The 27,977-nt window shown below is 49.1% G+C and overlaps 1 protein-coding gene across 4 annotated transcripts; it reads left to right on the forward strand.

Annotated features, from left to right (window-relative positions):
• The first annotated feature begins 35 nt into the window (after positions 1–35).
• On the forward strand, positions 36–27,795 carry LOC148315921 (semaphorin-4B-like). 4 transcript variants are annotated; one of them, XM_088287173.1, is made up of 15 exons: positions 36–233; positions 16,038–16,340; positions 17,701–17,861; positions 18,709–18,771; positions 19,433–19,531; positions 19,746–19,857; positions 19,935–20,051; positions 20,124–20,281; positions 20,818–20,999; positions 21,895–22,045; positions 23,991–24,207; positions 24,475–24,590; positions 24,821–24,978; positions 25,067–25,158; positions 26,373–27,795. In XM_088287173.1, exons 2-15 carry the CDS (start codon positions 16,070–16,072, stop codon positions 27,092–27,094), a joined length of 2,619 nt encoding a protein of 872 aa, XP_088143299.1. In that variant the 5' UTR covers positions 36–233; positions 16,038–16,069; the 3' UTR covers positions 27,095–27,795. The 4 variants fall into 4 exon arrangements, with proteins under 4 accessions (XP_088143299.1, XP_088143298.1, XP_088143297.1 ...); XM_088287172.1 differs by lacking the exon at positions 36–233 and adding an exon at positions 2,050–2,558; XM_088287170.1 differs by lacking the exon at positions 36–233 and adding an exon at positions 4,699–5,179.
• Positions 27,796–27,977: the final 182 nt, after the last annotated feature.

The raw sequence follows: 27,977 nt of genomic DNA on the forward strand, positions 1-27,977 counted from the left end.
CACGCGCACACGCACTAAAAAAGAAGAGGCACGCAGACGATCACGTTGACGACATTTCAGTACTTGACAATTATTTGAATATGCAGCCATGAAAATGCAATTGTTTTTTAACATGCAGCGACACAAGATGACAAAAAAGGAAAAAAATAGCATTAGTACACCTGAATTCAAACAGCATTAGCATTATTTTCATATGTATTCCTCAATTTTTGTGAAATCTTGTCAAGCCTGAGGTGAGTAATGCAGTCAAAGTGTTTGTACACAAGTGAAACCAAAATCGTGTCACGATTTCCCACTTGAAGTTTATTGATGGCACAACCTCCGTCATGCACGTCAATTCATTTGTGCGATCACTCATGGACGTTTTCTCATAGCCGGGGCGGCACACTCATTAATTACGCAACATTTTGGGGGTGCGGGCAAAAACACAGCAAGTTTCGAATCGTCGTTTTGACATCGAAGCAGCGGTATATGTTTTTTTTTTTTTTTTTTCCAACCGGAAGTACGCCGCTGCCCCTTGCGAACATTCTGGAAAAAATTGTCGCGTGGTAACTCAGCTGCGCTCAGTGCTGGAGCAGTTGTTGGGAGGGGGGAGGGGGGAGGGGGCTTGTGTCATTATGGAGCCTTGGAGTTGTGTTAGTTTGCGTGACGTCATGGTCTGCAGCCGCAAACTTGTCTGGACTGAGACTTTGTTGTGCTTCGTTCCTCTCCAAAGCTGAAAGCGGCACACGTCATCACGTGTTCAGCTGCTGGGTAGTACGATGACATTATTGTGGAATACAAATAGTGCAGCAAAACATGTAGACAGACAGAAAAAGAATAGTTACAGTCCTCTGTGAAACATGACGACCACTGCCTCAGCTCACTGACTCACTGTAGTTGTGAAACGCTTCTTTGTTTGTGTCTGCATGCACTGGGGCAAAGTCACACGCACACACACAGCAGAAGCTAGCACACTTCATTAATTCTATGGGTGAGTATTATTTGTAAAGAATATTTATTTTGCGAAGGGCTGTAACGGATGACTGGCATTTTCATTGCTTTCAGTGGGGAAAGTTGATTTGGGTGCTTTGAGATATGAGTGTTGTAACAGAAGGAATTCAACTTGCATCCCAAGGCGCTGCATTTATTTAGGCAGATGGCTTGGTTTTGTTCCATGAGCTTTCAGTCATTCAAGTGAATTGAGAGATCTCAGTTATGAGCTTCAACAATTTAACTTGCGAGTCAAAGTGTGGCCTGTAATTGTATCATCAAAAAAATGGCAGCTACCGCATACCGCATTGCTTTTAGCGTTACAGGTACCGGTTGTCGTGGTGGTATCAGTCCAAGTTCATTCGAACTTTGGCTCGTTAGCCATCAAAAGCTAATTCTGCCTCGACAAGCCGCGAAAGCGAGCCTCAGCTAGCAAGCCTTAGCTGCTTGTTTGTCTGCCGATGGAGCTGTTTCCAAACTTGAGCATCGCTAAATAGCACAGCAAGTGCTAGGTGGTCGTGAGCGGCCTGTTGTCATTGTTAATTGCTTGACTGTAAAAAAAAGGTGGCTTTTTGCCCAAATGGCTCTGTTAGCGGAGCGCGTTCACCGCTGACATGGTCCTCTGTCAACAAGTCGATGGTGGCGACCGCTAACTCATTTGGGTTAGCGTTAGCTCGTCTTCTTCCGCATCAACACAATGAGCGCTTCATGGCTTGAGGCGCTTTGCGCGCACTTGTGTGCTGACCTGCCAAGTAACAAGACACTATCCGCTTTTAATCTGGCACCTGTTGGCTGCGCCGAGCGAGCCAGCGAGCGAGGGAGCTTCAAGAAGGGCTCTTTGATATTTGGACGTGCGCGTGGCTGCGCATGCACAAGTGAGAAGACGCCATCGTGCAGCCGCTCATGTGCGCGCCGAGAGTGGCCGCCGATTTTACAGGCTGTGCAATTTGCTCCACAAGACGAGAAGATCACTTTTTTATTTATTTATTTTTTCAGACGCAATCCAGAGAAGATCACATCAAAGGCACAGAATGAACGTTGCGCAGTACGTGCTCTCCGTTTTCATCATCAGGGACAAAGTTGTGGATTCGCGCTCACTCACAATTGATTCATTCTCAAACACACAACTGGAGTTCACTACGTGTGTGTGAGAACACTTCAGTAGAAGCGTTTCATTAGGGAAGCGATGGGCAACCTCGATGCTGGAGGGAGCCACAACAATTTTTTGTCTTTTTAATTATTTCGTAACCAAGGAGGACAAAAATGTTGCTTGAAATGTGCGCTAAGGACGCGCTCTGAATAAATTGAATGTTGCTTGATTGAGAGCAAAGTCTGGTCTTCCCTGCGGATGTTGCCGCTTCCGTGACCCGACCTCGGATCGGCGACACTTTATGGATGCTTGGATGCATTTTTTTTTTTGGAATGCGCGTATCACCGATCCACTTTCGCAAGTCCTCATGAACGTGTTTGAAGCCAACAACAAAATCGGGAACCAACGCATGCTGTCACTTTGTTTCAGTGCAAGGGCCTAAAAACGAGCATTGAAGGACGGCACAAAACTGCCGAACAAGCAACCGACATTCAGCGTAAGAAGTCCGAGCAAATGTTGAACATATTTCGAGTTGACTTTAGTTTTGGGTATTTGTCCAGAAAAGCGAACGCTGCATCCATCGTGGAAGCGGTCGTGGTGCCACCTTCATCGCGGGGTCGTGCGCGTGCACGTGCGTGTGTGCGTGAGGCGGTCGCAGGTGGCCGCCGGATGACGTCACGGGTGGCCAAAATGTCACCTTTGAGAAGCGCTTCGGCGGTCTGCATCATTGCCCCAATTTTTTCTTCTTTTTGAACGGCGGCGTTCATCGTGTTTTATATTTCCAGACGAGAAGACTCGGAATGTCGTGGCCTAAATGGCCTTTATTCAACGTCTGTAATGTGAGCTTGCGAGCTGGAGGAGCGGAAACGTCGCAACCAGGCCACTCGGCGCTTTGAAATTGAGCTCATGGCGGCACACGTGATGCACGGCCTCCAATCACTCGCGCGGACGCAACCGCCGGTTTGCGGCTTTGCACTTGAAAGCCAAAATGTATTCACCCGTGACCCCCCCCCCCCCTCGAAAACAAACAAGGCCAGTCTTTTACCGAGCGATCAATTTGCTCTCCACGCATGAGCCCGTCAAAGGATCGATGCCACGCGTTGGCAGGAAAAGTGACCTTGAAGTGTTTTGTTCAATTGGGTTTGCTGTTGAAAGTCAAAGCGGGTCCGATTGGCCTCAAAGCGTTTGTCGGCCTCAGGCTTGGTCAGTCTGCTTTTGCGTCACATCGGGCCGCCATTTCCTGTGGGACGTCTCGCTCGACTGGCGGACATTTCACCGTTTGTCGCTTGACGATGTGGAACGTGAGCAGTTGTCGCGCAATGTTTATTTGAAGCCATGCTTGTGATCTGCGGAAGGCTAATTTGGGCGCTCAACTGCTCGGCTATCGAGTGCATCCATTTTTTGGGTGCCCGATTGAGCTTCAAATGACAAAAGTTGCTGAGCGCCACTGACTTGACTTGAAGTAAAATACTTTGGAAACAAATTGTTTGTTTTTGCGCCAACGAACATGCTAGCTGCGTTAGCTGCTATGCTAACTGGTCTTGAACAAACTTGGCTATGCACTATAATTGTGAGTGCACTTAAAAGTTGTGGCTGTGTTTTTATTTTCATGTATTTCGTTTTTAGGATGGCAGACGCATGGCGGCCTGGTTTGCCTCAAATGAAATGTCGGCGCAAACGTTGTTTTGATTCGGCATCCTTTTGAAAGAAGATAGGAGGGACCAATCGCTCCAAATCAGCAAGCACATTTGCATTTGAAAAAAACTTGCTTTTTTCATTTGCAAGTGTAGCTGCTGCTGAATTTGTACACTTTTTTGGGGGCGGGGGGCAAAAGGGGCGTGGCCACCTTGCTTTGAACTCTTCAGGAACTACTCGGCCAGTCTTCACAAAACTGTCATTTCTGCAAAGGGGATTCAACAAGGAGGGGCAATTATTTGTAAAATTGGTGCAAATTTTCGTAACTTGACCTTTTGACTGAAGATTTGACTTGATCATGTGACCTTCCGGCAATTTTTCTTGAAATGTCATCTCTCCTTTTTTGCAGCAGCAATGAGTCGTCCCAGCATTTCATTGGCGTTGCATCACACGGCCAACCCGTTTGTCTCTTTGTTGTCCAAAATGAGGAGGCCCAAATATTTCCGCCGGCTGTGTTTATCAATTGAGCGCAAGTGATCCCGACTTGTGTCTTTGTCGTTTTGTGAGCCGGCATTTGCAGTCCTTTCTATGCGAGTTGATTTGCCACGCGGGTGTTTTGAGGTGCGAGCGTGGCCTTGGCACCGATCCAACTTGCACCTCCACGTGGTTCAGCTGCACCCACTATTGTTGCTGCTGATCCGTTCTTCGACAAACAAACTGCCGTGACGACACGGTCAAAAGTTCTTCATCGATGCTTGGTTGTGCTCTTCTGTGAAATACGAAGAAGCGGTCGTATGCAAATGAAGTCCCCCAAAGACGACTTTTCGATGTCTCCCTCCAGAGTGAAACGATCAGCTCATCGAAGGCCGATCTTGATGCTAATCGTTTGAATCGGGCGTGCTGGAGGAGGGAGACATCAAAAAGGAGTTCTGGGAGACCGGACCGCATGGTGTCGGGCCGCTCTCGTGTTCAAAATAGCTCAAGATGGAAACTGTTTTTTGACTGCCCATCAAACAACGGCGGCAGCAGATCTTCCGATGACCTTCGCGGGAGGTTGATGATGCGCAGTGGTAAGCCAACGGTGGTCACGCGGCGCAATTCCTTGGAAGCGCATCCTCAAACCTCCGATCCGATGGAATTTGGCCACTGAGGGCATTTTGCTTGCGCTTATCGAATGGCTGCGATTGAATTTGGAGTGCGTCGTCGCCTCGTCCACTCGCCATCCTTGCTGAGCGCAGCCGATGATGTCATGCTCGTGCTGATGTTCCAGCAAAGCCCACTCCTGCTTCTTTTGTATTTTTTTTTTTTATATATTTCCCCCCTCCCCTTGGCCTGATGTATGTGTGAGACGACGTGCCTGTTCAGCAGCAGCCGCCTCCTCCTCCTCCTCCGCCGGGCTTCTCTCGGGGATGGCCGCCCGCAGGAGCTTCTTTGCCGCTCGTCACCGCTCGACCGAGAGCCTCAGACGTGTTCTGCTCAAAGGTAACGACTCGGCATGCAAAGAGTGCGACGAGAGTCGATCGACTTGATGGAAGTGTGCAGTCTGCTGCTGATGGAATCGGTGTCGTGGATGGAAGCTTTCGGTTGCCGCGGCGTTGGCTGCCATGGCAATCGCTTCCCCCGTGTGTGCGTGCGTGCGCTTTCTGGTTTCCATGCAAAGCGATGCCATGTGCACGCTGACGCCGCAATTACTCGGCTGTGGACGATCGTCTTCATTCGCATATTTCAAGCACACACTCTTCGATGACATCATTGAGCAACACTTGAAAGATTTTCCACAAGTCAGTTGTTCATACCCACGCATTCCCCCCCCCCCAAAAAAAAAAAAACTGGGCGTGTGCAACAACAAGTCCAGCAGCTGGGGGTGTGCATGTGTGTGTGTGTGTGCGTGTGTGGGGGGGGGTTGTAATCTGCATGCCGATTATTTTGACAGCCACGCGAATGAGCGACGCTCGTTGTCGCATGACGTCAACTCCCGCTGTCCGTTTTTTAAAAATTGTTTGCCTGAAGTGGGAGCGCACTCGCAGCCTCGACTGTCGTCCGCGTTGAGTTGCTTTTTGCCTTCAATTCGCTGGCTAAATTAATATTTCATGGCTGGTCTGCCCCACATGTAGATGGCGCTCATCACTAATTCATCCTTCGGATTTTCCTTCTTCAAATCAGACGTCTTTCTTTGTTTTCTCTCCTTTTGTTTGAAAGCGTCGTTGTCATTTTGGCAGGATTTGTTTTTACTTTTGCATGAGTCCAATATTCCGACGTCGCCGTAGAATTTTGCAAAGATAAACACTGGGATGTTGTGGGCGTACTGGCCCTTTAACTGAGCGTTTGGAGAGAGAGTCACAGCAAGAGTGAAAAAACATGAAAGCGGGACAAGAGGCTGCGTGAAGAAGCAATTGAGAGGCAAAATGACGCGTTTAATCGGAGCAAAGTGACCAAGTGCAATAGATAAAGACATCTCTCTCTCTCTCTCTCTCTCTCTCAGTGCGACCCGCTCATCTGAGAAACTTCTTTGCGTGACAACAAGAGTCAGAGAAAGGTTCCGCTATGCTCTGCGTTGGGCCTCGTCTCCCGGCGTTTACAATCTAGATTATAGCCTTGGTGAAATGCAAGGATGGGAGCGTCTCACACCCGCTTTGAATTATTTTATGAATAACGACAGGCTGCCGATGATGGAAGTGTGCCCAGCTCGAGGCAAAAAAAAGGTCAAGTGGCCATCTGTGCTGATTAAAGCGGACCATAGGACACGGGAAAAAAGAAAACACGCGGAAAATGAGCATGACTTTGTAGAAGTCAAAATCAAATTTGCAAATCCTAATCGAATAGTTTGAAGCAACCGACTCGGGAAAACTCGGCAATATTTGCAGACATCTTTCCAATCAAACACTTCTCGACAAATCGGGAGGCTTGTCCCCTCCGTTGAGTTTCCAACGGTGGGCCACCCCGTCGGTCTCGGCATGCCACTGGTCGGACAGAAAGCAAAAAAAAATAAAAAAATTCAATAAATAAAAATAAAAAGGCTTCAAACTTCCGAGTAACATCATCTTTCTTGGCGAAAGAAAAATGAAAAGATGAGAAGAATATTGGTCACGGAGGCTGACGGCAACACTGGAGCAATTGGAGCATTTTCTGGCAATTATTGGTTGTGTGGGACAACAATCTCCCCCTTCTTCATATGTCTGGGCTACGGTGAAAAAAGAAATTGAACTTTTTGGTCATCGTCCCAAAAGGTTTGTTTGGCGCAAACATGCGGCGTGTTGATGACATCATCCTGCTTTGGGGCTGTTTTCCTTCAGCACCAAATCTTCTAGCGTCTACTATCGAGCAATAAGGAAAAGCCTACTAGAACATCGCAACTTTGAGCTTTGTGAAATGGTGGCAGCTGAGTTTGACTTGCAACGCGATGGCGTCATTGTGATTGCAGTCACAAGGACAGACGTGCTCACAAGTTGTTTTCACTTTGGCTCTTGAAAAGGTTTAATTTTTTTTTCTGGAGTTTTGCAGGTTTAAGGTCACAAAATCGTTGGGAAAAGTTTAGAAATGATTCATCTTGGTCCCTATTTGCACAGCTGATGAATTTGGCGTTTGAAACGAAACGGGGAAAAAAAACCTCACTGCAGCTTGGGACGTGCACGCGCGCCACTTGGCGATTGAGAAGTGATGTGCTCCGTGAAGCGCCCGCTGTGGGCGTGGCCTGTGCGCTGTGGGCGTGGCCCGGCTCGTCAGCGAGAGCGAGGAACGACTCGCTGGTGGAGCTGCTGCGTCTCGAGCTTGCCTCGCGTCGCTTTCGGACGATTTGCCCTCGAGTGGGCGCGCCCGTCTTCTCTTGGAGGGCGAAGAGAGGGTTTTTTTTGTTTTGTTTTGCGGAGCAGAACGCGGCTGCCCCCGGACAGGACAAAGTGTGAGTACAGACGCACTTGGTTCGTGTGTGAGTTGCTTTTGGAGCTGAGCGAGAGAAAAAGAAAGCCGCGACAAGTTGCGTGCTGCAGCTTCTTGAATCATTGATGTGAATGAACGAATGAATGAATGAGTGAGTGAGTGAGTGCTCGCGTTACCTGTCGCCAAAATGACGCCGGCAGGTTAGCAAGCTCGAGTAAAGTGTTTTTCGCTTGCTTGCGACGTCAAAGCCAAAGTGAGCCGAGCTTGGTGACTCGATGTGCCTTTTGAGCAAAATGTTTGTTTGTAATTGGACGAGCATTTGTGCCTCATTTCTGTTTCTTCTTCTTTTTTCATCTTTGGAACATTGAGTAGACGAATAAATCCCTGGACTGTTTTCTGCATGATTCCCTTTGTATTTATGTTACAATCTATGATTTGGTCAAGAATCGATGTTTGTTTTAAAAGTCAGGAAATGTTCAAATATTTGGACCCGGATGATATCGGTCTGCAGTATTTGTGCGAAACGCTGCCCATAATAATAATAATAATCCTCGGACCGTTTGTGGTTGCCATGCTTGATGTCAAGATGCGCTTTGGGGAACGTTTGCACATGCTGAAAATCTCTCAGCTTCTTTAATGGTCACCCAAAAAGTTTCAGTTTGGTTTTCATGCTGAGCGGAGAGGCAGGCTCTTTTTGGCCCAGCGAGTCGGTTTGGGTGAGTTCAAAATCAGCCGAAATGATGAAACGTGGAACATGCGCGAATTGTGTGCAGCTCGAGAATCTGGAAGAACCTTTCAGCTCCTTTCAGCTGTTTGCATGTGCCGACCTTGATTTTCCCAAGCAACAAATGCTCAAGTCTTGGCCAAAATGGTTCCTTTCGGACGCCTTTTGTTTGCGCGTAGTTCAAAAAGAGGAGAGAGACTGAGCATTCGTGTCCGCGTCGACAGACGACAACTTGGCATCCCTCTCAAAGCCTGCGTACATGAACCCCCGGCCATGAAATCTGGTCTGGCCAAAAATCAATCGATCAATCAACCAACCCTCAGCTGCCGCTGCGCCGCACGGCCACCGGAGGCGCTCTAAACGCGGACTTCTTTGGCCGCCGCGACACGGCTGCAGGAATCTCCATGTGGCCCGTGACAGAGACTTTTTGTTTGGTGGCTGAAGCGCCGTTGTCTCCTGCCCAAGAAAAAGCCGTCTGTGCTGACCTTGGCCTGCAGTTTTGCTTTGCTCGGAGCCACAAAGAAAACAGCTGGCAGTTGCATTCTGGAGCCCGGCGGCCTTCACAATGAGCTGCTTGTGTGACGCCGTCGCCAACGTTTTGGCCGGCCGGGAACGCGCGTCGCTCGTTGTAGATGGACGCAAACGTTTCCATGGCGGCGCTTTGTTGGAAGCGCTCTGGATCACGCCGGCTGGTGGAGAAAATGAAACCACGCCGCGCAAGGCGGCGGGCAGCACGTTGCACAGGACGGAATCCGTGCACAGGATCGCCATTGCGGCAGTTTAATCCGTCACGCGGGCGCCATTCGCACGCCTTTCCGTCTTGTCAGCGCGTGCCGAGGGCAATTCTCTCAGTGCGCCGCCGCTTTGGTCAGCTCAATTTGCGCCGTCGAAAAATCCGATGGCGTCATTGGAGTTAATCTGAAACGTCAGCAGCGTCTGTCTTCTTCGCTCAGCGCTATTCCAAATTTTTGTCTTCCACCGAAAAAGGGCTGGGTGAAAAGAGTTTTGCTCGTCGCCGTCCACTTTTGAATTTCTTTGCAACAGCAAAAAAGGCTTTGCGAGCGTTCTGACTGTTTGCCGACGTCTTTGCAACCTTTGGTAAGCTTGAACGAATCGTGAGGCCAAAGCGCGCAAACACTCGCACGCCTTCGCCGCTCGTCGCGAGACCGCCGAGCCGCTGCCGGCGCGCTTTTGCGAGAACACCTGAGGCGAGCGACGTTCGACTTCCGACGTTCTCAAGTGGAATTCAGGAAGTCACAGCATGTTGTCCAAAGGAGCATCCTCGCCGTAAATTGGCGTCTCCACGGCAACAAGCTGGCGTTGTCATCCGTTTTGTTTTGAAGGCCCAACGAACGACTCTGCTTCACATTTCAAGAACAAAATCTGCTGCTGAAAATCTTTTTTTTTCAATGTTTCAGCGCGCGCTAACGCAAGCTAATGACGGCGGAAAGGGTGAACATTTCCCAGGCGCTCATCGAAAGGTTAAACGCAGGCAGGCCTTGAGGGAGTCCTCTTCCTGATGGGAACTCTGCAAACGTGCCTCGTGGGAGCACAGCGGGCTTCTGTCTTCGTTCCCACTCCGGCGCTGCTTCGCGATGTGGGAAGCGCTCGTGGACGCGGCACGCGGCCGAGTGGCCGTTTTCGAGCACGACTGCAGTGGCGGCAAGTCAACAAGTAGAAATAACAAGTGGATGTTGCACATAGCTGTACTCGAGTACATTGGCGCCTTGACTTCAAAGGTTCGTTCATTCCGCGACCGTGCTCGTAACTCACATGGCTCGCTTTAAATTGTCCCCGTTTGACGGAATCATTTTCCATCCACATTCCTGCTAGCTAGCCTCAACCCAGCTAGCGCTAGCTAAACTAGTTTGTCTCTCACGTCTGCCATCTAAGTTTGAAGTTCCCCTTTCATTTCCTTTCCGAACCCGGTCGGCCGACTAAATATTCCCGTTGACAGGATGGAGTTAGCCGGTTAAATATTGCCGCTATTTGTTCCGGTTGCGTCTGCTGGAATGTGACGCTGATGTGGCGCTTTCTCGCACGTCGTTGGCGCACAGATCAAGAGAAGGGACACGCCACGGAAAAATTCCTCTCGATGAAAATCTCTTATGTTCAATGGGGCAAATTGGGATTCGCTGTTTGTGTTTGACGGCCAATTCACTCCTCAATTGGACTGACCTCCAATTTGTGGACAACGCACATAACAAAAACAAAAAGAACAATTAATTTGTGGATAACGCAAGTAATGTGTTGAACAAAAAAACAAACAAACTAATTGTAGCCAACATGCAGAATATTAGAGGATTAAGCGTATGACAGCGATTATTGTTACTCTGTCTGTTTTCATGTGTTACAGCACCGTTTGTATTCAAAGTGTTTGAACTCGCGCAACCCACTTTTGTTCGGCGACTTTCCTGTTTTTCATTTTTCTCGGCAAGTGAGACAAAGTTGCGCTTTTTCCAAAAAATGGACAAATTGTTTTTGTTTGATGTTTCGTTTGACCGTCGGCTTCAAGTCGCCGTGGCGACGACCCGTTTAAAGCGGGCGCTAGCTGTCAAACGGCTACTTCTCTCACCTTTTGGCGCTCGCTCCAAAAAGTTGGCTGAGCGTCAAAAGTGGCTCTCTTGCACGTCTCCCGTCATTTTTTCTCCAGAAATGTTTACTTTTGAAAACATGCCACGTGTTTGCTGGCAGGGGGCGCTCTGTGATTTGCAGTGAATTTTCAGTGGCGTGCTGTGAAGCGACGCAAGGCAACCATGCGGGGTATGTTTGCACGTGTTGAGGCGTAGAGAGAATGGGCCCCGCCTTTTTTTTTTTTTACATGCCTGTCCTACTTGGTGCATGTTTAATAATAGAAGTCTATTTGCAAGCGCCCACGATGACACTTGACCTTGGGTTGGGGGGGGGGGGGGGCTGGCGTCGTCTAAGGTGTCTTCGTCAGCAGCGAGCTGTTGTTAGCAGTCCAGCTTGTTGTTGAGCGAAAGCAGATCGGATGAATGGCCGACCCCTCCGGCCTGGCGAGCCCACGTTTCGCATCGCTGTGACTTGATATGTTGGGGGGGGGGGGGGGGAGCTTTGGGTGTGCTTTGCTAACGGTGCTTTCAGAACAGGGGCTTTAAAAATGTATGTTGAGGGGTGAGCTTCATGAAATCTAAAAATATGTCAGAGAAATGTTGCAGTGTCCTGCAGTCAAACTTTGCTTGTTTTCATGAGCGCAAAGCCGCTGCACTTGAGTGAAGCCGTTCGGACTTGGTGGAACGTATCCAGTGTGCCCTTGACAACTTTCGGTCCATTTCAAGAGCAGCGAGGTCATGTTTGTGCGCGCGCGTTCGCCGCTTCAACGCAGCATCGCAATCTCTTTTCCTTCCGCCGAACGCAAAACTCGTGCAGCCGCCGGCCTGAAAAAGGAGCCGTTCGCGAGCCGAGCCGAGCCGAGCGGGCCGGCGGGGATGAGAGGCAAAGTCTGAATAATTCATCTTGATGGGATATTTTAAGACGCGCGGCGTTTTGTGTGCGCCGTGAGTGGCGGCAGGGCTCGCGTCGTTGACGCCGTTTTTTTTTTTTTCTCTCCGGCGCTTCCCCACCAGCCGCCCCAGCTCACATTTGCGCCGCAAAACCTGCCCCGGGTTTGCACACCATTTAGTCGTCTGCCTTTCGGTTCGGATCCACCCCAAATCTTTTTTTGTATGGAGTACATCTTAGCACAGCATGTGCCTCCGCTTGCTTTCGGGCCGATTAAGGCTCGTCTCTCTGGCGGCAAATCTTTGTTTTGTATGATGTTCATTTATTTTTCAACCACCAACCGCCACATCTTAAAAAAAACAAAAATTCATCTTTTCGGTTGCATTCAATCCTAAGAAACACGCCAAATGACGTCCAGAGTGGTTTGCAATTTCAAATCGTTGAATGGAAATGTAGCAAATCTGTCGTTGAATCAAAAAACGTGGTTAAAACTCTCAAAAGTCAACGGTCTCACAAAATGATTTCAATGGGAACTGAAGTGGGAGGACTCGACGCGTTTGTCGTTTTGGGCCCGGCTGGCGTTAAGCAAGAAAACAGACGCGGGATGTTGGACTCGGATTTCGTTTGACTTTCGTCCACTTAATGAGCACATGAATGTTGTTGGCCGAACGTCGTCGTCCGTCGCTGTCTCGACAATGACGATTCATTCATTTATCGAAACCTCTTGCACACTCCCGAGCGAGCGTCTTTGTTGTTGGTCTGACCCGTTTTGCTTTGCTTTTTGTTTTAAACTTGCACTGGAAAAAAAAAAACAACCCCCCCCCAAAAAAAGTGGAATTCGCGCTTGCCTCCTCATTGACCAATTCATCGAAAGCGTCGCGTTTCAAACAAAAGCAGCGTGGACTTGGATCGCGATGCGCGACGCTGTGGAGCGGCCCGTTGGAACCCCCGACATCAACCCCATTGAAACTTTGCGGGCCTGTTTCAGAGGCAAAAGCAACAAATGCAAAAAAAAAATGGCGGAACCTTGTCCAATAATTCTGTCGACGGGCGCGCCGAGTTGGCCGACTTGGTGCGACGCGCTCGTCACAAACGACTTTACGTCAAACACGCGTGACCTTTTGATTTTGAATGAAGTTCAACAAACTTCTTAGAATTGAGAGCTTTCCTCTCGTTCTGCTCTTTTTGTCAGCGTTGAAAGTGGTTCATTTGGCGCGTCGTGCCGTCGAGGAGCATGCGGACACATTGACGCGCTCGCTCGCTGACGCGGTGACGGATGTGTGCCGAGTGGGCGAGTGGGCGGGGCTTTGCCGGCTGGCCTCCGGCCCGAGTTGCCGTCTGAGCTTCTAAGCCGCCGGAATGCGTGCAGCGTCGCGCCGCCGACCGACATCAAGCAGCGGAGCGGCCACGCCCTTTGTCGATGGTCCCATCCATTTTTCCAATCAAATGTTTTTCAGCGCCGTGCGGCTGAATGGACGCTACAGAAGAATTCCTTTGAGTAGAATTGCGGACGTGGTCAGCCGGCGGCCGCCGACCACACTGTGAGTGGTCAACATCACCCCGCCATTTTTTTTACAGGGGATGGGGGAAACATTTTTTGAAATGAATCCATTTATTTCTTTCCAAACCCAAGAGTTTCTTCAAAACATTCTGCCGTCCAATCAACATGTCGAAACGTTGCCATCTCCCAACACCGCTCCGCAATCCAAACCTTCTTGCGTCTCTCTGAGGAGCGCTCAAGTCAGCAATCGGAATGTGCCGCCGACACTTTGTCTCACGCAACTCAGGCGGCGTTGGCGCTTCCTTCCCGGTTCCTCGGTGCCCGTACGTTCCCCGGTCTTTCTTTCTTCTCGTTAGTCCTCATGCGGCCAATGGCGGCAACCAGCTCTCTCCGTCTCCGTCTATTGTGGGCAAGATGTTGAGCTTGTGCCAGGGTCACATTGCAGATCTCGAGATCCTGGGCGATCACGTCCAGCCAGCGGGTCCAAGGGCCCCCCCTGGCTCGTCTCCAGCCGGCTTGCTGGGGATCGAAGGCCAGGATGGCGTTTGTCGGGTGCTCTTCTGGCAGGCGTACAAGGCGGCCAGACCGGCGTACTCGCCGCATTGCCGGCAGTTGTTGGGTCCCACGTTCGCATTTGGAGGACTCCGTCGCGTTTCGCATCTTGTGGCAAATGAAACGTGGACGGAGGCCAGGCAACTTTGGTTTTTGACCTCCTTCAGGGATTGTCTTTTGGGCCTTTTCGGAGCCGAGATGACTAATCGTCTCCGTTTGCCTTTGCGGTCTTCTTTGCTGTCATTCTGGTGACGGCAGAAGCGAACTTGATGACGTCAACTGGTCTCCTCCCTCCATTCCATCTCAGTTTTGGACTTAGTTTTTGGATTTTAGTGAGCCAATTGAAAGTCTTTGGTCGTAATTAGCGCTGTCCGCTTGATTCGGGGCAAAACGAGCCATGAATTGCGCTTGGCGTCGTCTGGGGATTGGACTCCAAATGGGCTGGCAAGGATTATTTTTGGTTGTTCCGGCGTTGCGCTTCCTTGAGCAGAAATGCAAACTTGACATTTCTGCGAGCGGTCCGGGCTGCACTGGCCTGACGAAGCTCGTGAGGAAATGGACGGGAGCTGCTCAAGACCTCGCCACTTCCCTCGCCCCGTTCAAAGACGAACGGAAAAAGTTGAGAGGACCTTTCGCACGGAAGGAATCGTTCCTCTTCCTTTCTTGCTCACGCTTGAGAGGAATTTTGAAAATGGATTTCCCAGCTTACGTTGCCACAATCGGCATTTTGAGCTCGGATGCTTTTTGTTGTGTTCGCATGAAGGCCAAATTGCAAGTTTGCAGAAGCGGACCGAATCGCGGGACCAGTCTGGAACCATTTTGGGCTTGCCTCCAAATTGTATTGAACGTCAACGCTGGAAAAAGCACGTCTTCAACAAGTGGAAAACCGATAGTTGGAGCCGATTGTCAGTTTCGATAAAAGGGAAAATATCGGCGTCAAAATTGGAAAAAAGTCCAAAAGTCCGTCATCCGACAGTCGTTGGGGATCGAGCGGTCGCCACAAAGTGTCGCTCGCCTCCAGGTTGAAGGTCACACCTGGCGGCCAGTGGGCGTGGTCACGCAAGTGGCTCGTGCGCTATGCGTGCGTGCGTGCGTGCGTGAGTGGTGGGATTTGTCCAGCTGGCCCAGCTGACCCGAATGCTAACGGCGCCGCCACCTGTTTGATCTCGGCTATTTTTATCCCTCGGCAAAAGTCTGTCGTCACCGCGGGACGATACGTTGCCCACGGATGGCTTGACTGTGCCATTGCAGCAGCTGAAGCGCTGATGGTGACAGCTCGGGAAATCGGATGCATATTTCCTCTTCCTCCCAAGTTTGACAAAAATGTTCCTTTTACTTTGTTTCGTCAATTTAAGATGTCATTTTAGTTTCATTTTTTTCTCATTTAATTTCATTGGCACAAAAATGTTTTCTCTGTCTTATTTTGTTCATTTTGGTGAACTCTGATGACTTTCTATTTTTGTTTTTGCGAGCAACCAACATTTACATGCATAGCTTCGGTCCCTTCAAGGTTAGGAAAGGCTGCCGTCAAAAATGCCCACGCTGACCCGCGAAGGTTGCGGTTGATGTTCTCTGTCGGGGGCTATCTAAGTTGGGCGGGTGTCATTTATGGCCGAGCACACTGTCGGGCCTGTGTTGAGAGTGAAAGGGAGGATCCAGTTGACGCGTGATGCAGGCGAGAGCAGCAAAGTGCACAGTTGCATTTGGATCGCGATGCCGCCACAGGAAGCCTTGATCTCGTTCTCCGACTAAAGCCAGCTCTCCTCCGCCTCATGCGCAGCTCGCATCTCTCGCTCTTCTTCTGACTGATGCACTTTGACAAAAAGAAGCCAAAAAGTCCAAAAAAATAAGCACGCGGTCCTCATGACCTTTGCATCTGTTGTCACGATATTTAAGAGCTCAACATCTGTGCTTGGTGCGTCGCCCCAGCCGACCGGACTTGCCGCCCCCTCCTGCGTTCGTGTTCGTGTTCGTGTTCGCGCCAGCCCCAGAATCGCCTTTTTCGTATCGATCGTCAAGTCTGGCAGAAAAGCAAATCTGCTGTCGGTTGTCTTGAATTGGCCCCCCCCTCCCCTCATGTTCGTATATTTGGATGAGCTCTCAGAACATTGGTTGGGCTTGATTTTGTGAAGTTGATTTGTTGATTCTCGCCCCCAACAGATGTTGAAGTCGTGAACAAACCCCGTGCTGCTCTGATTGCATTTTTGGGCTTTCCATCTATGCAGATCTGAAAGGGAGCCTTCATGGTGATGTGCGCATGGCGACGCCGTCGCGGCCGCCGTCCCTTCAAAGCAGCATGACCCGCCAACACCCGCGCTGGAGGCCTTTCGCTGCTCCCCCCCAAGACGAGGAGTCAAGCGAGCAAGAACGGGAAGCTCGGACGCTCCAAACGTTGGACGCAAGACGCGGAAGGCCAAGAGTGCACCTCAGTCGCCTTGCGCTGCCAGTCTTCGCTCTTCTACTTATTGCGACGCTGCGCTCGGCTGCTGCTCAGCACGACGTCGCTCCTCGCCTCAGCTTCTCCTACGGTAAGTCCGGCCGGCTGCTGTTTTTTTACACCGGATCCCCTGCAGTCAGTCAGACTCGAGCGAGTGTAAATAGTTCCGGTGTTAATAAACGGCAGCTTTATTGGGTCTCTCTAAAGTTGAGCAATGTTGACTTTGGGAGTGTCTTCTTGACTTGAGCGTCTATTTGTGGACCAGAAGTTGGCAAGCTGGCGACATTTGCGGCTCTTATTGACAAGCACCTCCACGTGGAACGGCGGCAACGTTCTAACGCCCAAAACAAAGAAACATTGCTCAAATAAATAAGAAAAAAAGAGAGAAGCAAGTAGCGCAAGTTGACCATCAGCACTCGGTGACGAGTCGTCCTTTTGCTGGTGTGATAAACCGAAGCAACCGAAGCTGCGGCGCGACAGAACGGCATCAGGTATGCATGAAGATGACGTTCATAAAAAGGAACAAAAAACAAATCAAATCAAAAACGGCATACTCGTGCGAGACGTTTTGCTCTCATCGGCCAATTTGAGGACAGAAAAGCTTCCAAAAAGTGGATGTCGTGATCGGTAGGAACAATGACACACTTGACATCACGCAGCGGCCGCTGGACACCGTTTTGCTTCGTTGCCAATCGAGTTGAACTTTGCCCTCCCAATCTGGTCGTTGTCGATTTTCTGCTTTAGGTGTCCCAGAAGTATCCCAAAATGTTCGTGGCGGAGGGTCACGCTTGTCACCGTCGCAGGAAGTCGCTCGTGTCTTCTGGCTCTTCCGTTGCCGTCGACGATGCCCACTTCCGACGCCAAACAATTGCGAGCATTGGAAGTTGCGTTTCATTGGAGTGCGACCAAAAATGCCATCCCGCTCGTTTTGAGCTCCTCTGTGAATTTTCTTCGCGTGTGCTCCCAGCATGCTTTGCGGCACAAAGGCGTCTCAATCTTTGATTGTCAACTGTCCGTTGAACACTCGGCCGTATTCTGTGTTGAATTGGCTGTTGAAGTATGAGCGAGATTGGCGGCCATCTTTTCTTTTTTTTATTTCTGAGTAGATAAAATTGCTCTCAGCAACCCACACTGCAAAATTATTGATGGGTGAATCGAGCCTTTACTGACTTTGATGGGAAAAATGAGGTGCGATGGTCGTGTCGTGAGACGGCGCTCTTGCAGCTTTTTTTTTTTTTTTGACGTGGCGTGTTGACGTGCTGGCATGCAAAGACGGCAGTTGGAGCTGAGCAGGCCCAAAAGGGGAAAAAAAAAAGCACCGCAAGAACCGATTAGACGACTCAATCGCGACTCGAGGCTTCGGCCGGCTGTTGTCAGGTGGCGCAAATCTGAAGTGAGGCGGGCCTGCCTTTTTCTTTTTGTGTCATCGAGCAACTGTGGATGGTCCGCAGATGCAAAGGAGAGAAGATGGCCGAGTTTCTCGGTGGGCGGGGTCTTCAACTTCTCGTCGCTGCTGCTCAGCAAAGAGGACAACACGCTTTACGTGGGCGCTCGCGAGGCTCTCTTTGCTCTCGACCTCGCCGACATCAGCGCACGCAATCTGCAACGCAATGTAAGGCTGCTGTGCACTGCACTGCACAAAACCCCATTTTTGACGCTCAACTACTTCCACATAATTCAACCGATTCACTTCATTCCACTTTTAGCGTGTTCCACATATTCATGTGATGGGGGCTTCCATTTTTCATGTCATTCACTTATTCAGATTATTCACAATTTCACATTTTTCACCCCATTCATTTCGATTGGGACATTCAACATTTCGCATTTAAATTCTTCCAGTTTGAAATTCAAGACATTCAGGTCATTCATTTCGCATTCCTGTAACTCCTTTCACATTATTCATGTGATTCACTCTCTTCATGTCATTCCTTTCACATAATTCAGGTCATTCAATTTACATTCATGTAATTTCAGGATGGGGGGGCAAATATATTCCAGTTCCATCACAATGAGTGACAATTAACCAGACACTAAATCACAAAATTTCACATTTGAGTGTTTTTTTTTTCTTTCTGAATTTGTTGGTGGCTTTATTTATTTATTTTTAGTGTCCGCCCATCCTTTTTGTGTAGCGCTTACCGCTTGTCGCCGTCGTTGTGCTGCATGCGGGAACACCCTCAACTGGTCGCCAGCCGTCTTAAGAAACTCACAACAATCTTAAAAGTCATTTAGTTGCAGAAATAAAACCATTTTGGAACATTTTGTATTTTTTTCGGTGGTAAAACCATCCAAAACAATTTGACTTTTTGACTCAATTGGCGCAATCAAAGAACTTTTCCAATCACTCGTTATTTTCTAAATTGCAGCCAAGATTAGACAACAGCTTTTTGTCGACTTTTTCAAGTAGCCTTTGCTCATGCCGCATTTCTAACAAATTGTGTGTCGCGTGTTTGCAGCTCACATGGAAAACGCCAAACGAGAAGCGAGGCGAGTGCAGTTTCAAAGGAAAAGACCTGCAAGTGAGTCGCTGAAGTCAAACCCGTTTGTGAGGCGACGACGTCTGTCTTGGAGAACTTTGCCAACGGGACAACAAAGCCTTGGAAATTTCCTCTCAGGATCGCAATCGATTTTTAGCCATGCCAAGTGCGCATGTTGCTATCGGTAACGTGCGCTTTCCTCGTATGTCATTAAAGTGATGCTGATGAGCAAAAGTCGCCGTCTGCAAATGCACCTCCAGCCAACTGATGCCACGACTGCGCTCGTTAGCCGTCTTAGCAAGTTGGCCAATCGGAAATGACAAAAATGGCGTGCAAGTTTGACACCACACAGAGTTAATTGTCATTCGCACAACGACTGTGTGCGAAAATTGGGATGGTTGGAAAAAAATTGCAGCTTCAAAGAAGCCGCCTCGCTTCTCTTAAATTCTGTGAGCGTGTCCGCCGAATGTGCTGAAACGTTCAAAAAACGTTTTCGTCTCGCGTCTTTCCTGTGTCACATGCACATTTTTGAGCCTCTCTTCGGCGGCCACGCCAACCCAAAGTAGAGGCCATCTTAGGACCAAGGAACACACGTGGAAGGAACATGTTATTCCAAAGAGTTTTCGTCCCCTTTTAGATCCCCAATTTTTGACACCTTTCGAACATTTCATACTCACAGATTTGTCTTGTCTTCTTCTTCCAGACGGATTGCTTCAACTACGTCAAGATCTTAGAGCGCGTGAACAGCACGCATCTGTATGTGTGCGGAACGTACGCCTTCAGCCCCACCTGCGCTTACATCGTAAGGCGCCGCAACATTCGAACGCGAACGATGTGCTCCGACTGACTGACTGATTTAGTTGCAATGCGGGTGCAAATAAAGCAAAGGGTTGAAACGAGCCGACGTCGAGCCCGTTTGCTGTCTTCATTTGCGGCCTCCGAGAATCCAACCCGGCAGAAAGTGGCGACTCCACTCGCAACTAAGCTTGAAACGCGTTCATGTTTGCCTTTCGTAGAACACGGCCGACTTCTCCCTCGTCACGAGCGACTCGGGCGAGATCATCACCGAGGACGGCCGCAGCCGCTGTCCTTTCGACCCGGACTACAAGTCGACGGCGATCATGGCCGGTAAGGCTCGCTCGCGTCGGAGATCGCAAGCTTGAAGCTTTGCAGTCGAGCGCTTTTCTGTCTTTTCCACGCCGCAGATGGCGAGCTGTATGCCGGCACAGTCAGCAATTTTCAAGGAAACGAGCCCGTCGTTTACAAGAGTCTCGGCCTAGGAAGCGCCCTCAAAACGGAAAACTCCCTCAATTGGCTTCAAGGTGCTCGAGTGCGCAACTGCGAGTTGTGACGATACTGGAAAGCGCTCGCTCAACCCCGTGCTTCCTTCTCAGATCCGGCTTTCGTGGGCTCCGCCTACATCCAGGAGAGCCTGCCCCGAGGCAACCCGGTGGGCGACGACGACAAGATTTACTTCTTCTTCAGCGAGGCGGGGAAGGAGTTTGATTTCTTTGACAACACGGTGGTGTCGCGCATCGCTCGCGTGTGCAAGGTGAGTCACGCCTGAAATAAAGAAGACAGTCCAGCTCGTCACGAGGTGTTGTCGGACTGCAAAATAGGACAGCTAATAAAGCAACAAACCGGGTACACTTTCAAAATTGTGGTTGTGTCTTCCATGCTTATATGTGGTTTTCATAAAAAAATTTAAAAAAACTCCTGCAACTTGCACGTTGTGATGTTCGTTGGTGTTTGTGCGCATGTCACGTCAACGCTGACGTCAAGTCAAAAGGTTTCTGTTGTCTTGTTCTGCCTCTTTGGCTTCTTGATTGAAAAGCATTTGCACATCCCCGAATCCCAAAAAGTTGTGATCATGTCTTTTATTTCTGCGACCTTCACGTCTTCCTCACTCAGCAGTCGAGCGTTCTTTTTTCTCTTTCCCCGTTCAAGCTGCTCCAGTGAGGCTTTTTTCTTTTTCCCCTGCCGTCATTGTGAGCTGCTCGCGCACTCTTCTGGCCGGGTCGAGACGAGCCCAGACGTTCCGCGCGGCCCGACGGCCAAACGGTGACTGAGCGCTGGCTGTGCTTGCAGGGCGACGTGGGAGGTGAGCGAGTCCTGCAGAAGAAGTGGACCACCTTTCTGAAGGCGCAACTTTTGTGCTCACTGCCCGATGACGGCTTCCCCTTCAACATCATCCAGGACATGTTTGTGCTGACGCCGAGCCCGCACGACTGGAAGAAGACAGTCTTTTACGGCGTCTTCACCTCTCAGTGGTGAGCACGTTGTTCTCGCCAAAGTATTTACTGTCAAAGGTCATCACAAAGCAGAGAATTACTCAAAAACAACGTAGCAATTTTTATTCGTGTTGTCTACTGATAAATGAGGCCTTACTATGGACAGTACATCCGTTATGTTTGTATTATGCTGCCCTCTGGTGGCCAAAGCACGCACACCCGAATGAGCAGCGAAAGGTGTGATTAAAATGCGTTTATTGCTTTACCTTCTCCTTTGGTATGTTTTTATTAAGCACAAGATCACATTGTGATTTTTGTCATTAAAAAGACTTTCCGTTTATTTCCTTCGTCTTGTGGGGGGCTAGAACGGATTCGGGTCATTTCCATTCAAGTCATTGGGCATTCAAGCGTTTTGGGTCCAGTCAAACGCTTATTTCAAGGCACAACTGTATCGCCAAAAGGAATAACGAAAACAAATATTCGTATGCACTGGTACTTGTTGCGCAATTGTGTGGAATTTTGCTGATTGCAAAACGGACTTCAAATTGAATGTAAAAAAAGAAATACTACGCCAAAGTTTTGCCAATTTTGGATCAGGCTCCTATTTAGTTTGTTTTACTTACTTTAATTTACCGACATACGCACAATTGATATTTTGAGATTTGTTTTTCAGGTTTCAAAGGAACAACTTTAGTCTTGATTCCAAAATGAAGGTTGAATAATAATACTCAGATTACAAAAGAAAAGACTCCTGAAGAAGCGCTACTGATGAGTACAAAAACGAGCTAACGGCTAAATGAGGAAGGAGCACGTGGCGCAAAGGGCACACCAAGAAAACCAAAAAATAACAACCAAAATTTGCATTTGCATTGCAAAGTTGCGCACCAATGGCAAGAAAACGTGTTGAGTCGTTGGTCCTTTGTGTCGTTGTCAGGTACAACGGCGCCTGGGGAACTTCTGCCGTGTGTTCCTTCACGATGGAGCAAGTTGAAAAAGCGTTCAGCGGCCGATACCGCGAAGTGAACCGCGAAACGCAGCAGTGGTCCACTTTCAACCATCCTGTTCCTGATCCTCGGCCAGGCGCGGTGAGTCCCTCTGCTGGCCAAGCCATGTATTGCGGTCGCTCGGCTGGCTACTTTCAGCAACATTTGACAAAAAACACACAGATGTTGCTACTTTGGCCTGGACACTTGTGATGGGCACTCTGAAACCGAAGCTCCGGCGCACGCTTCAAACCCGCAAATAAAATTGCATCGCAACACTGTTCCGACGCTACGTTCAGTTTGGAGAAAAACGTGACACAATCATTGCTTCCGTGTGTGTATACATACTAATGTTTTTACTGCCTAAATGCCTCGATCGAATATGACTGCAGTTCTATTTTTTTGCCACCAGATGTCATTATCACTGAAGCTTTGAAGCTTCAAACGATCGCTTCAATTGTTCAGCGCTTCATAAAAGCTTCATTTGCCCATCACTACTGGGCATTTGTTGAGCCACTTTTCTTGAAAAGAAAAAAGTGGCTGTCTGAGGAAGTTCATTGGGAGTTGCTAATTGGACTTTAGTGGCCAGGCCACCAAAACGATAAATTCCACTTGTGAATTTTGTTCAACTTTAGAGTTGATAGGAAGGATCAAATTTGAGCACAGGAAATTCCATAATGAAACTTTTCATTTGATCAACTGAACTGAAACAAACAGGAATGATTTTTTTTTAAACAATTAACAAATAGTGGAAATGGAGTCACATTGGTTTTAAGTTAAAAGCACATTCCAGTGTTTCAAGCAAATTTGTTAGCAATCCACCAAACAAATAGCTAAAACATTATTGAAGGAACATAATTAGTGTAACAACAGTGAGTAAAAACCATTTTAGTTTTTTAAACCATGCTTTTTTCCGCATGCTAATCAGTTGGCAGCCTGTGTCCTAACATGAGATGATGTCACACGGCATGTTTTCCCGACTGCTATGAAAAGAAAAAGAAACAAAAGTCAGCCGGCTCAGTTTCACTTCCTGGAACGGGATCAAAACAAAGCGAGAGGTGCGGCGCCATGTTGAACGTGTCTGCTTCTTCCACACGCTACTGCGAGAGTCACCAAAACGATGTGTCGCGTTCCTTCAAGATTCAATCCACCTAGCGGCAACGCATACGTTGTTTTCAGATCCATTTTGACAACGTATTTTGTGGATGCGACCCACCAACAGCGTCGTCGTGATGCTGACACACGAGCGAAGGACATTTTCGTTATTTGAGACACAAGCCCTGAATTGTCTTGAAGATACGAGTGCGTTGTGGCCGCAAACTCAACTCAACTCGCTTCACAATCAGCTGCAGGTTGGCAAATGAATGAAATGAAAATGAAAAAAAAGAGGCGTCAAGATGTTTCTTGTTGATTTTTACTCTCACAATTACACCATTTGTATTTTTATTGTGTTAGCTTTGCCTCTCCATCTGCTAGCTTAATGCTACCGCCAATTAACAGCTATGTTGCAATATTAAATATTAGACAAAGGACTCATCACAAAACATATCCAGCAACACGTATGGAGAGACAGTATAACTTTTATTTATCCTCTGCAAAGAATGACTATTAGCGCCGTACAGGGACGATCTGAGAGGAGCTGAGACATCACCGAGGTGAGAACACCTGATTTGTCATTCCATTGAAGCAGTGCGACAAAATGCTTGAATTCTTTAAAAAAAACAACAAAAAAAAAACATTCTGACAGATTTTTTAAGTTTATTTTTTGGGAGTCTGGAACAGACTTGTGGCTTTTCAATCGTTTCAATTTGACTTAAGAGCGTGGGCAAGGAACAAACAAAAGTTATTTTACAAATGCGTGTTACTCTCAAATGGGGCACCAAAAATGTATCGAATAAAAGGAGAGGAAGGAGAGTGAATAAAAGTCAAGTAAAGTCATCTCTGTTTTTTTTAAGCGACAACAATTCAGCTCACAACTCAGAAATAATCTAACAAACACAAATTGTATTTGTCCACACATTTCTCCTTTTTTTTTTTCACTCCGCAGTGCATCACAAACGCGGCGCGCAAACAAGGCGTCTTGTCATCGCTGCACATGCCGGACAAGGTGCTGAATTTCGTCAAAGATCACTTCCTCATGGACGGCGTGCTACGCAGCCAGCCCTTGTTGCTCAAGCGCCACGCTCGCTACACGCACATCGCCGTCCATCAGGTGGCGGCGGCGAGCCAGCGCAAGGCCTACCACGTGCTCTTCATCGGCACAGGTAGGCGCACCGTCACGCCTTTCATCGAGCGCCGGCGGGGATTCGCAACCACCGTTTAAAAACACGCCAATGAAACGGCTCCGTTGACAAGATTCCAAAAATGTTGGCTCTCAAAGCCCGAACAAATCTGGCTTTTCCGTCCCGTCCCTTCCGTTTTCCACGAGTGCCCTGGCAGCTGTTCTTTCTGACAAAAGTTATTTTGGAAAAGTTGTCATTGCAAGTGGACGCGAACCAAATGTGGTTGGACTTTTTTTTTTTTGTGTGTAGATGACGGGCGACTGCATAAAGCCACGAGTGTGAAGAACAAGATGCACGTCATCGAGGAGCTGGTGCTCTTTCGGGACTCGCAGCCCGTACAGCGCATCCAACTGGACTCGGAAAAGGTCGGAAAAAAAATTTTGGTGACCTCCCAAAGACTTTGTCGACATTTTCACCATTATTGTCAACGCGAACAAAAGCGACTTCAATTTGGTGGTTGCACAAGTGCGCACACCCTCCTAGAATTTGGATGTCCCGTCATGTCAAAAAGAAATCTGAAATGATGTCGACATTGCCGTGCCACAATTTGAGCGGATCTGTTTCTTTTTTTTTTTTTCTCTCTCTTGCTCGACAGGGTCTCGTGTATGTTTCCACTTATTCCGAAGTGGTGGCGGTCCCGCTCGCTAACTGCACCAATTACGCCAGCTGCGGGGAGTGCATCCTCTCCAGGGACCCGTACTGCGGCTGGAACGGCCGGCAGTGTGTCGATGTCGGTCAGGCTTCGCCGAGCACGTACGCTTCCTTCTGTTTTTTGCGACGACATTTCCGGGATCATTTTGAAGAAGAAGAGGAACAGCAGAGTTGTGCTTTGTTTTTCCAGCGTGCTGCAGCAGGACCTGCTCAATGCCGACGCTTCGGCTATTTGCAACAAGACGGCAGCGAGCGCGCGCTTTGCCGAGTCTGCGCTTGCACGTAAGTGAGATGCACGCCACGCACGTCGTTTTTAGTGGTCGTGCGCGGGAAACCGCCGGCATTAGAATGCATTCTAGCGCTGGGCGATAAACCGAAAATTTACCGTTACGAAATTTATTACAATGACCGAAATCATTTTGCCCATCTCGGTAAATTCGGTGTTAAAAAAAAAAAAAAGAAAAGCCTTTTCTGTCATGCCCCTTTAAGACCGCAACAGCGCCTCTAGTCACGTGACTCTACCAGTCTGCTCGAGAAAGAAAACTGACGTCGCTGTCGTAGCTGGGATTCAAATCCAGAAGCTTTTTCACCACCCACAACACAACCATGCTGTGCTGAAAGTTCAAAGTCAGAAGCAAGGTTGGACAAGTGACAACAGCCCATTAGGAGGCGACACCAAACGAGAGAACATCTCAGAGGTGGACGCGATAGCCTAGCACATAGCTAAAGATTTAGCTCCTCTAGTTCCAGTGGCGCGCACAGGATTTAAACGCTTCATGAAAGCCGTATTTCCCGATATGGACTACATCGGGCCGGGAGCTTAGACATGTCGAGCATTTTGCATCTACATCCGACTTGTGGTCGGGTCGCAACATGGATCCGTGATTTATCGTGCATTTATCGTTATCGAGGTAAAATTGCTCAATTTATCGCGATATTGATTTGAGGTCATATCGCCCAGCCCGAATGCATTCAACTCATTCTTTCTTTGCACACGTTTGAAAATTCTTTCAAAATTCATTGACGACTTTGTTTTGCCCTCCTGAGCCACCGATTTCGTCTCGCTTTGTTTTCAATGGAAATTTCAAAAACAAATAAAAATGCGACACCTTTTGGCGAATTTCTGAATGGCTGCGTTGTTATTTTCCGTTCAGTTGTGCTTCTTGAGCCGAGTTTTTTTTCACAGCGTCATAAAAATGGTGTCCAAACTATGGCCCTGGGGGCCATGTGCCGCCCGCCGTCCAATTTGTAGTGGCCCACTGGATACACTAAAAAAAAATACCCTTTGGACATGGCCTCCAATACAATTTTTTTTCCCCCAAATGTTGTCAATCAAGGAGCCTCTCCGACCGGGTGTTGCCGCTGCCAGTTGCTCCTCCTTGAACTGCATTTCATCAACAATGTATACCTGCTCGCTTCGGTGATCGGTCTGACCGCGTTTGTGAAGTTTTCGAATTTCAAGTAGGTCATGTGAATCCATTTGCGTCTCTCGGCAGGAGCGTCTTGCCAGGTGATCGTCATCCCCGCCAACACTTTCCAAGTGCTGCCTTGCAAGCTGCGCTCCAACCTGGCCGAGAGGTTGTGGGTGTCCAGCGAGACTTCGGCTCACTCGCACTACCCCGGCTCGGAGGGGGGGCTGGCGGTGGTGTCTCGGGCGGGCGGCCAAGAGATCTACGAGTGCTGGTCGGTGGAGGAAGGCTTCCGGCAGCTGCTGGCCAACTACTGCGTGCGCGGCGAGGCCAAGCGTGAGAGCAGCACGCCGACGGGAGGCCGCACCGGCACGCCGGCCGCCTCGCAAGACCACCAGGTCATCCTGCCCGGCGAGGCGCGCTCGCCGCAGAGCCACGCCAAGACCTACTGGGTCGAGCTCATCGTGGTGTGCGCCCTCCTGGCCTTCTCGCTGCTGCTCTTCTCGCTGTTGGTCATCTACAGAAACCGCGAGCACATGAAGTCCATGCTCAAGGAGGGCGAGTGTCCCAACCTGCAAGAGAAGAGGCCCCGAATGGCGGCCAAGCCCGCCGAGAACCTGCCGCTCAACGGCAACGCGGCGCCCGCCTCGGCGGCCGACCACAAGGGCTACCAGACGCTTCTCGACAATGACCCGTGCGGCACGTCGCCGGACAACAGCAAAGGCTTCTCCGAGTCGGACGCGAGCCGCGCCGAGATCCCGCGGCCTCGAGTCAGGCTGGGATCCGAGATTAAAGACTCGGTGGTGTAACGACGCGCCACTAAGACTAAGGGGAGCGCCTTCATGGCTCTCGCGCGCACGTTTTGCACTTTGTCCTCGTTTGCGCTCTTCCTGTGGTCCTTGAACGTTTCTTTTGTGCGTTCGGAGCGCGCCGCTGACTGCCTTCGCACATTTGCTGCTTTCGCGTCAACTCAAATGTTGTTGATGTTGTGCTGGCAGACCTCCGCCGAGACCAAAATAGGGAAGTCAAAAAAACACACACGACTTGAGATGAATGGCATTTGTATGCATTGACTGGGGAAAGACCATTTAAGTTTTGAGGTGGCGGAAGGAAGGAAGGAAATGTGTCTCAAGGCACCGCTGTTGATTTCTGCAGCTAAAAGATGCAAAGTCTCGTCACTGGTTGCAAAACGGCGCGATCGGAACATTTTCAAAAGCTATTGCGTCATAGCGAAAGTATTTTCCACAAAGGGAAACGTCATCGGGCTCACTGACTGCTCGACTCCAAAAAGAAATCAAATCAAAACAGAAGCGCTTTTGAATTCCTGAAAATGGCGTTGTCCTTGGGAACGCCAAAGTGGCCCTCCCAAAGTGGCGAGGATCTGCACGATTGTTGGAACGCGCCCAGAAGTGCATGAAGACAATTTATTTGGCTTTTGGTTGTTGGCCCCAACTTGTCCGATACACGGACGGCACAAAATGCCGAAATGCCCGTTCAGGTCTGGCGAGAGCACGTCGTGACGAGTGACATCACGAGAAATGACGCAATCGTCAGCACCGCAATAACGTCGGTGTCGCTTTGTCCCAGTTCCGACGTCGTCGTTCTTGTGGTCAGGCGCGATATTACGGATGAGGCCCTCCGGATCTTTTCCGTGTTTGCCAAGGAAAGTAAAACAGTAGATTGCAGAAGATT

Source organism: Idiotropiscis lumnitzeri, unplaced genomic scaffold, assembly GCF_059441095.1.
Source record: "Idiotropiscis lumnitzeri isolate Australia: NSW breed Sydney's pygmy pipehorse unplaced genomic scaffold, RoL_Ilum_1.0 HiC_scaffold_35, whole genome shotgun sequence".
Classification (NCBI taxonomy): Eukaryota; Metazoa; Chordata; class Actinopteri; order Syngnathiformes; family Syngnathidae; genus Idiotropiscis; species Idiotropiscis lumnitzeri.

Excerpts from the sequence above, each read along its gene's own strand:
- LOC148315921 (XM_088287170.1), top strand. The coding sequence starts at position 5,107 with ATGGCCGCCCGCAGGAGCTTCTTTGCCGCTCGTCACCGCTCGACCGAG. Across the intron at positions 19,858-19,934 it reads GTCGACGGCGATCATGGCCG|ATGGCGAGCTGTATGCCGGC; the intron begins GTAAGGCTCGCT and ends TCCACGCCGCAG. Across the intron at positions 24,591-24,820 it reads TCCAACTGGACTCGGAAAAG|GGTCTCGTGTATGTTTCCAC; the intron begins GTCGGAAAAAAA and ends CTTGCTCGACAG.